The sequence below is a fragment of the Juglans microcarpa x Juglans regia genome, chromosome 6D (assembly GCF_004785595.1).
Source record: "Juglans microcarpa x Juglans regia isolate MS1-56 chromosome 6D, Jm3101_v1.0, whole genome shotgun sequence".
NCBI lineage: Eukaryota > Viridiplantae > Streptophyta > Magnoliopsida > Fagales > Juglandaceae > Juglans > Juglans microcarpa x Juglans regia.
The window spans coordinates 28,120,039-28,130,234 of record NC_054604.1 but is presented as its reverse complement, the minus strand read 5'-3'; the positions used below and the strand labels follow the sequence as shown (position 1 = coordinate 28,130,234).

Here is a 10,196-nt window from a genome sequence, read left to right as displayed (position 1 = left end):
TGTACTACTCATCAAAATGAAGAGAATGCCTCATTATTCGAATAAAACAAGTTATTACTGCAAGGCTAGTCTCTCAACATGTGCAACCTGGACACGATAAATGACCCCCCAGTTTACTCAAAATGAAGAGACTCCATGCAATTCATTTAGAAAACACAATTTTGAGATGTAATTGATGTATCTACTGGACTTGACATGTGAAATCCTTTACCTCCTAGAGTGATCAACTGAGAACGCAGCCAAGGATTGCAGCCATCACGGGCATGTATATATATATATATATATATGATATTGGTTGTTTTCAAACAGAACTCGATTTAGGCTACTCGTATTCTTCAAAAAGTCCAAAAATCAAGCCGCGCCTTCCTCCACTTTGTAATGCAGAGACGATGATCTTCCCACCGAAAAAGAACCTTAATATACTTGTCCATTCATGTGAAACTCTAGGTTACTAAAAAGTCCAAAATCACGTGATATTGTATATTATGATTGGACTTTAAGCCCTCCCACCTCTCCAAAAAATGCAGGTCTCTAACTAACAAAACTGTTTATGCATTCGGCTGCCATTGAAGATCAGCCACTGGTAGGCTTTGACGGCCCATGTGATCCACTCTTTCTACGTATCCGTGACTTTGTTGCCACAGACAAAGTTATATTTTGTACAAACTTCCATACCATACTGCGCCTTAAATTGTGGCATCCAAAGTCCAATCACGCCTATCCCTTCCATCTAAATAAAAAATACGCCTATCCCATTTTTCTCTCGTAAATCACGCATTTTCGAGTCATTGTAAAGGTAATTTCTCTGTGCAAAACCCTGAAAAATTGAAGAAATGCTTTTTAAATGAGAATTCATCCTGAAAATTATTCTTTCTGCCATGTCCTTTTCTCGACCATAACTTATGACTTTCTGGTTCCTATATCCAGTAGAATGGATCGAGTTTATTTATTTGTCCCCACAAATGTCCGGTTCAGCGCAGTTGATCCCGTGATCAGCATAAGACAGACATGACTCTATCCCAACTATCAACGAACTTCCTCCAACGTCCTGCTTGCCCTGCTCTATAAATGGTTGTCCCAACCTCGAAATATCAAACCCACAAGCACTCTCTGAGGCCTCTTCTGCTTTCTTAAACCACGAGAATTGGAAGCAGAGAGTTGTGGAGGGATAATAAAAAGAAATGGCTCTTAGTACCACCGCATTTTCAAATATGGTGCAAATTCTATGCTTAACTCTTTGTTCTCTCACCTTGCTTTGCTCTGCCTTCACTTCTCAAGATTACTCTGAAGCTCTTGAGAAATCCATCCTCTTCTTCGAGGGGCAGCGGTCAGGAAAGTTGCCATCAAACCAGAGGCTCACATGGAGGGCTGACTCTGGGCTATCAGATGGATCTTCATATCATGTATGAAATCTGCTTTGGTTTTTCATTGCTGAATTTAGAATAACTATCATAAGTAACTGACTGCGGTTTTACTTGCTTGTGGATTTCAGGTGGATTTGGTTGGGGGTTATTATGATGCTGGAGATAATGTCAAGTTCGGCCTACCAATGGCCTTCACCACTACACTATTAGCATGGAGTGTCATTGAGTTTGGTAACTCCATGCACAACGAGATTGAGAATGCCAGAGCTGCCATCAAATGGAGCACTGATTATCTTTTAAAAGCTGCCACTGCAACCCCGGATACCTTATACGTCCAAGTGAGCAAAAACAACATGGTCTTAGCATCGCCAAAGAAATGGCGAATTCGTATATAGAATAAGAAGTAAAAATAAAAAAAATAAAAAAAAAATGTTAAAACAGACCATAACATTTATCTAGTTGGACGTAATACAAACTCAACCAAGAATGGTGAATCCTTGCATTGCAGTTAATGCATGCTTGTGGGAGCAGCGGAAGTAACACACTCTTGAAGTGAAATTCACAGACACTAGTTAACTACTGCATTGCAGCACTTTGCAAACAAACATAGAAGGGGGAAAAGAAGAAAGATAACCTTATCTTCATCATTCTTAATATTAAATCAAAGGGCTCGAGACTTGTGAGCTTATGGTTCGGTGCTGAATGGTGCAGGTGGGAGATCCAAATATGGATCATCGCTGCTGGGAGAGGCCAGAGGATATGGATACGCCACGCAATGTCTACAAGGTATCTGCTCAAAACCCAGGATCAGATGTAGCAGCAGAGACGGCTGCTGCACTGGCTGCAGCTTCAATAGTATTCAAAGACTCCAACCCCTCTTATTCCACCAAATTGCTTCATACGGCCATGGAAGTAAACATCCAGACCAATTTCCTTCATTGATTTCAAGTTTTCTGTTTTTGCAACTTAATTAACAAGAAACTTCATCACGACACTGCAGGTATTCGATTTTGCAGACAGGCATAGAGGTTCTTACAGTGACTCTCTCAATTCAGTTGTCTGCCCATTTTACTGCTCTTACTCAGGCTACCATGTAAGACACTTTCTATTTGCCTCTAGCTTCGTTTACTACTACTTGACAATAATCTTGACCTTACTTCTGACAATTAGGATGAGCTTCTTTGGGGTGCATCGTGGATTCATACTGCCTCACAGAACAGCACATACTTGGCTTACATCATGTCCAATGGCCACACCTTGGGCGCAGATGATGATGACTACTCTTTCAGTTGGGATGACAAGCGAGCCGGGACCAAAGTTTTGCTTTCCAAGGTCAATTTTAAACTCTGTTCTTGCCACTCCTGCATTCGTGTTAAATGATTTTCACCACATGGTTATAAAAAATGAACTTTTTTTGGAACTTTCCACAGGGTTTTCTAGAGAAGAGTACTGAAGCATTGCAGCTATACAAAGCACACTCAGACAACTACATATGTTCTCTAATGCCCGGAACATCTAGTTTTCAGGCTCAGTATACCCCTGGTCAGCAATCTCCTTCCCTTTCTCATCCTTACTTCATTGAATTGCCAATGGTATAGGTGCAGCTCCTTCGCCATCAATTACATCAAAATACAACACACTTTGGGGGGCCTATCATCATTTTTTTCTACCTAGATAGATGGCAGTGACTTCCCATGCTGTGATGTGAGGTGAATTGCCACTGCAAGGAGATGCACTCAGTGTTAAATGATTGCCTAATACTATACTCTACAGGGGGACTTTTCTACAAAGCAAGTGAAAGCAATCTGCAGTATGTTACTTCCACAGCTTTCCTCCTCCTAACATATGCCAAGTATCTTAGCTCCAATGACGGAGTTGCCACGTGCGGTGGTTCGACAGTCAAGGCAGAAAATCTCATTTCACAGGCAAAGAAGCAAGTTGACTACGTTTTAGGAAATAATCCGGCAAAGATGTCTTACATGGTCGGCTTCGGAGAGAGATACCCACAGCACGTCCACCATAGGGGCTCCTCTCTTCCTTCTATACATGCACACCCTGATCACATTGCCTGCAACAATGGTTTTCAATACCTGAATTCCGGCTCACCCAATCCAAATATCCTTGTTGGAGCCATAGTTGGTGGCCCTGATAGTAAAGACAACTTCTCTGATGATAGGAACAACTACCAGCAATCTGAGCCAGCTACATATATAAATGCACCATTTGTTGGTGCTCTTGCTTTCTTTTCTTCTTAGGCAATCCCACCACAAACTAATAACATGTTCAGTACCTGTGGCTTGAGGATCATTATCAGTCCCATGTAAGCTTTAATTTTAGAGGAATCTTGATTGGAATAGAAATATGCAACAATCTTGATTCGTATCCAACAACCTGCAAGAAACTTGAAGTGACTGTTGAAAACTCAATATCTTGTCTTCTAGTTGTTATATATCCTTTGGGCCTTTGAAACTTAAACCGAATTCTTCTTCATAAGACCATGCATCACATTCACAAAGCCTGTAAAGTGTCCTCTTGCAACAGGTTACTAAATAAATCTTAAACTAATATTCTTCATCCTAAATTTTGTCATGCTAATCACACATGTTGATTGACATATTTTAAGTGACTGTTCATTAAGTACTAAATAAATTAAGCCACTTGAAATATGCTAGATTAGCAAGTATGACCGGAAATAACAAAATCTCAGTGCTCCCATCTAACCAGAGAAGTTTCTTTGGCATATCCAAGAACTTAACAATCTAGCATAACTGGAGGAGTTGTGATGGCTTTCTAAATCTGTCTTCCAAGTGCAGAAGCTATCAAAGTAGTACATGGATGAGTTCCATGGTCATTTCCACAGGGACAATAATATTTATGCTGAGCAAACATATAATGAAGTGTATTTTGTGTGAGGAACTTATTTGTGAAAGGGCTATTTATGCAACCAAGAAAAGAAACAAGAAAAGTATATTTATGTACTGATTTGAAGTGTATTAATGAAGAGTGGTTTGGATTTTTTCTCTATTTTTTTTTTTTTTTTTTTTGAATAATTTTCTGAATGCTTGTAGAATTAAAAGAAATGGAAATAGAAAGAAATGAGAAAAGAAATTGAACGCTAGAGAAATGAATGCAAGAAATGTAGAGATTGCAGTAAGATCAAAACAAGTGACACAATATGTCAAACACTTGGGCTAAAGAATGTTTCCTCTTTTTCCAAACTCTGATTAAGAGGTCTAACTCTATAACTCAATTGTCAATCTAGTCTAAGCATTAACAATCGGAAAATGAAGATTTTAAACCAGATTTCCAGTCTAAAGTATCTATAGAGTGCAAATAAATTTACTATGAATACTAACCATGAAAAACCTTGAAAATATTACCAAATTTCTGCTGTGCCTTACGTCAACAGTAGAACAAGAACAAGAGTTTCTGGTTTTGACTTATCTCAACAAAATCAACTTGCAAAACTATAAAATAGATTTTTATCATATCAGAATCACTCTAATCAGTAGTTTAGTGCAAGATAATCCATATCTTGTAGCTCAAGCTGTTAACTTAGCCTAACATCATTCTCTCAAGAAAATAGAAATTAAAACAAGTAAATTCAAACTCATAAAAGAGTGCTATGTGCATAACAAAACTGTCGAAAAAAATCCAGAATCTCTACTACTAAGAAAATAAAGTCATTTCCAACCAAAAATCTGGAATCTAAAATCCCAAAAGATAGAAAACAAATAGGAAGAAGAAGGCGAAACGCACGGAAAGATTTTCTTTTTATACTGTGCGTCCGCTTGTTTCCTCTCTTGCGTTCCACGTCTCCAGCCCCTGCGTTTTGCGTAGTTCCCTGTCCCTGCAGTGCGTCTTGCCCTTTCCTTTCCCCTGCAGTGCGTGTCTTGCGCTAAATGGAGGCCACGATCTCTCTTTGTTCTCGCGTCTTGCACCACTTTCTTTCCCCTGCAGTGCATTTCCACGTGCGTGAGTCTGCTGTCCGTGCGTGAAGCCCCTCAAGCCACGTTCCAGCCCCTACGTTTTGCATCCCACGTGAGCTGAGTTTCTAGTGCCTTCTTTTGATGTTGCCGTGCCAGTTGGGTATTTTCAAGAATATCCATGTGTTTTAATATTTTTCCCATAATATCCTGCAATATAAATAAGATATGAAAAGAGTAAAATTTTGGGATATTAATTTTGGGTATGGACAAGCTGTATTACAACTCTTTTCAAGTGCAAAATACCAAAATTTAATATTAAGTCAAGTACTAAAAACTACTATATAATTAAGTGCTTAATTCATTTTTTTGGTTAAACAATTCATTCACTTTAGCAACTTAATCATATAGTTTTTTTCACTTTATCAAGTTGCATTTGCATATATACCAATTGGCGTTCTACTTTGATGGCTGTTGGCTCTTCTGTCAAGCGTTGTATTAACACAGGATTTGGCTTTAATAGGTACATATTCAAACAAACACACGCTTGTTTTTCAAGTGTATATTCACATTATATTACGGTCTAAAATAAGTTATGCACATGAACTAAGTATAATTTTACTGATGAAAAACAAATATATAACTAAAGTCAGTTAGCTAAATGCAATGAATTATTATACAATAAATATAATATTTTCAAGTTTTTCCATATTAGTATATCGTTTTCTAAAGTTTAGTTAAACGTCTTGATCTTCTTTCTTTCTATTTTTCTTTATTTATATGGTTATGGTAGTGATTAGAGGCTTCACAAACTCTCTTATAATCAAGAGAGAAGAAAAATATTTTTTATATAGTGTGACAAAGGAACCATGATTATCAAGAATCATAACTTATAAGTTCTTTATCATTGGTTATATAACTAAGAAAAGCATGAGTTGAGAAAACAAAACAAAAAAATTGTAAAATGAACAAATTTAAAATAACTATACTTTAGCATTCTCAATGGTTTATTTATCCTATCTTCTAAAATACATCGTTAAAATTTATTTTTTTTCTATTTTACATATTGACTTTTACAATAGGTCATACATTATCTTATCAATTTTCTCTATATCATTTAAATACTCTTTTTTTAATATTTTTTTATTCATTTCAAATATTTCCTCTAACTACTAATGAATTTGTAATATCCTCATATCTTTTAATATTTGTAATATCTCTCGTTATATAATTATATAATTATGTCATATTTCAATTTCAGATTAATCCAAATTTAAACGCCAAACCACTAGTAAAAGGTTTTGATCCAAGTGATTTTCTGCTTATTCGCAACCTTCAAACAGCCAATTAATTGACTGCTATACTTTTCCTTCGTTTGTTATGAGGCCATTGTCGGCTACTCATGTGGAATTCCCATTTGCACAATCTCTTGAGCAAGTGATTCAAGCTTTCTTGGCAACGAGATAGCCAGTTCAACACTCAATACTCGCTTTTCTTGAAGAACGGCTTCACTCCGAGGAAGCTAGCGCCAAACAAATGAGAGGGCTGAAATGAAATACTGTTAAACAAAAGCAGGCAAGCAACAGGGAAAAAAGGTCCAGAGGAGAGAGATAAGAATTAAAAATATTTAGAGTTGTGAATGGATTACGGCAGCAAAGTGTAAAATAAACATCAAATACAAAATCTATTAGAGGGATTTTTTATAAACTTTCTTTATATTTTACAGAAAATTTTATTTTACAAAATCTATTGTAATGCTCTTTGAATGAAAATTAATAACACAAGTAAAAATTAATAAATTAAGTGAAAACATTAATATGTGTGTGCATGATGTGTTACATCAAATTGATATTCGATAAAGAGTAAATAAATAAATTGACGTACTGTCTCGACCTATTATCTCGATTGTAAATTTTTTTAATTATAAAGTTAATCCGACAAATCATACGTAAACTTATTCTTATTAAAATATCATTTTAAATTTAAGGCATTTTTTAAGTTTTATTGTTGAAAATATTAAATTCATTTTGTTTCGTTTTATTTTTAGAATAATGTTAGATGCAATTATGTATTGTGTTAGTTTTGCGCATGCACTTCTTTTGAAAAAGAATGGAGTCTACTATTAAAAATTTAAATTTTCCTATAGATTCCATAGTTACTTACTTTTTTCAAAAGGGATGGGTGGCGCTTGCTGTTGTGAAACCAACGATGACAAACAAATAAAAAGCAACAATCACACAACACAAAATTAACGTGCTTCGTCAATGGGCCTACGTCCATAAAGCTACAGGAGACTTTATTCAAAAGGAAATTACAATCATACACAGTAAGTTACAAGAGTATCACTATACTCACACAATCTCAACTCTCACTCTATAAGGCTTTTTCTCTCTCTTAATATGCTCTCACACATTTATCTCTCTTTGTTCACTCTGATTCGCTAAACGTACTCACAAGAGAACAAATATTACTTATATTTAGTGAAAACGGTGTTGTAAACTCTAAAGGGCAAAATTGAATTCTTCATTAGAATGGGTGTTGAATGCACCTTAAGCGAACACTAGGATTAGTGCTTCACTCGAACCTAGCATCAAGCGAACCTTGAGCGAATAATCTGTCTGATCTTCACTCGAGCCCACTGTCGAGCACACCTCGAGCGAACTCATGGGTTGAGTTTCGCTCGAGCTCTAGGTCGAGCAACAGTCTAGCAAATTTTATGTCTGTACCTTTTATGCTCATAAACCAGACTCCACATGCAACCCAATAATCTTTCACTTAGAGACTAGTTCTCCACATTCCGACCATTGTTTTCAGCACAAGCCCTATCACCTCTACAATATCTGGTCTCGAATTGACCCTGGCAACTTTAGTCAACTTTTCACTTGCTAGATCTTCTATCTCACAAGACTTTCTTATTCTTCCTTGGCTTACCACCTTCTGTCAACAAGATATAGTTCAAGGTAGGTGTCCACCGTGGAGGTTCTATCTTCCCAGCAACTATGTGAGAATCAACTATAGGTGTAGACATCCATAGAACACTAGACACTCTGCTCCAATGTCTCACACCTCTGCTCTGCACTGTGATCTGGGGAGATTTCTCCAGGCTTACATGAGGAATAACAAAATTGATTCCCTTTTACTTCCCCAACTGATTCGCCCGAACAAGCTTGCTCTTTTATACATTTATATTTTCCTGCACATCATTGGACACTGATGTCATATACAAAGTGTTAGATCTTTTACCACTTGCCAGAACCAATACACCCTTTTGTAACCTTTCACGTTCCTCCAAAAAATGCTACTTTATGACCGTTGTCGTTGAACTATCCCACAGAGATTAGACTTTTCTTCAAATCTAGAACGTGCTTGACTTACTGCAAAATCCACAAGCTCTTCTTAGGAAGTGTGATGCGCACATCGCCTACTCCCATTACATCCAATGCATCTCCATTGGCAATGTACATCTTACTAAAATAACTAGCAACATAGTTCTGCATGATCTCTCGATGTGAAGTGTTATGAAATGAAGACCCTGAATCAAACATTCAGTCGTCAACTGAATTGTGCACTACAAGAATTAAAGTGTCTTATATTTCTTCAGCAACCATGTTCACAGTGTTATCATCAGTAGTTTCCTGATTCCAACAGTCTCTCTTGATGTGGCCCGGCGTGCCACAACTCCAGCAAGTGATTTACTGCCTAGATCTCATCCTGCTCCTGCCCTTATTCTTAGAGCTTGACTTATCATGTCTCTTGCTGAACCCGAGAACTCAGTAGAATCTATTTTGCGTACCTCTTCAGCAAGAATCGTGCCACATATATTATCGCAATTCAGTTTCATATTGTCAGCTAAATTACTCACTATCATCCTCATGGCCTCCTAACTATTTGGCAACGACGTCAACAGAAGACAATTGATTTGTAATCATATTAAAGTCATTCACGTGTTGGGTCACAGACATACCTTCTAATATCTTTACATTGAACAATTTCTTCATTAGATGCACCTATTATTTACTAACAACTTTTCATATATACTAGACGGGACCATCATGAGATCCGTTGTGGACCTCTCCTTAATAACGTTGTGTGCAAACAATCTTGACAATGTCATTCGAATAACCTCATAACCTGTCGATCTAACAGGTTCCAATCAGCATCGTCCATGGTCTCCGGCTTCTTTCCCAACAGTGGAAGATGGAGTCTTTTCCCATAGAGATGGATCTCTATTTGCATCCTGCAGTATCCGAAGTCAGTGTCATCAGACTTCTCGATCCCAGGTGTTTTCACTTCATCTCCAGCCACTGTTCTCACTCAGACCCAAACTTTAGCTCTTGATACCAATTGTTGTGAAACCAACAATGGCAAACAAATAAAAAGTAATAATCACACGACGCAAAATTGACGTGGTTCAACAATGTGCCTACATCCACAGAGTTACATGGGATTTTATTCCAAGGAAGATTACAATTACACAAAGTGATTTACAAGAGTACCACTCTACTTACACAATCAAAACTCTCGCTCTCTAGGGCTTTTTCTCTCTATTAATATGCTCTCACACCTTTGCCTTTCTTTGTTCACTCTGATTTGCTGAACGTACTCACAAGAGAACAAATATTACATATATATATAAGGAAAACGGCGCTGAAAATCCTAAACGGCAAAATTGAGTTCTTCACTCGCAGGTGTCAAGCGCGCCTCGAGCAAACAACCAACTGAATATTGGTTCGAGAGGTATGTCGAGTACTGGTCTAGCGAACGCTAGGGTTCATGCTTCACTTGAGCCTAGTCTCACGCAAACCTTGAGCGAACAATCTGTCTAATCTTCGATCGAGCTCATTATCAAGTGCACCTTAAGCGAACTCACGGGTTGAGTTTCGCTCGAGCGCTAGGTCAAACAACA

General features: G+C 37.4%; 1 protein-coding gene across 1 annotated transcript; it reads left to right on the top strand.

Annotated features, from left to right (window-relative positions):
• The first annotated feature begins 1,083 nt into the window (after positions 1-1,083).
• LOC121235991 (endoglucanase 1-like) lies at positions 1,084-3,784 on the top strand. The gene is made up of 7 exons (XM_041132465.1): positions 1,084-1,403; positions 1,493-1,702; positions 2,076-2,276; positions 2,365-2,457; positions 2,535-2,696; positions 2,795-2,906; positions 3,138-3,784. Exons 1-7 carry the CDS (start codon positions 1,182-1,184, stop codon positions 3,617-3,619), a joined length of 1,482 nt encoding a protein of 493 aa, XP_040988399.1. The 5' UTR covers positions 1,084-1,181; the 3' UTR covers positions 3,620-3,784.
• The last annotated feature ends 6,412 nt before the right edge of the window (positions 3,785-10,196 follow it).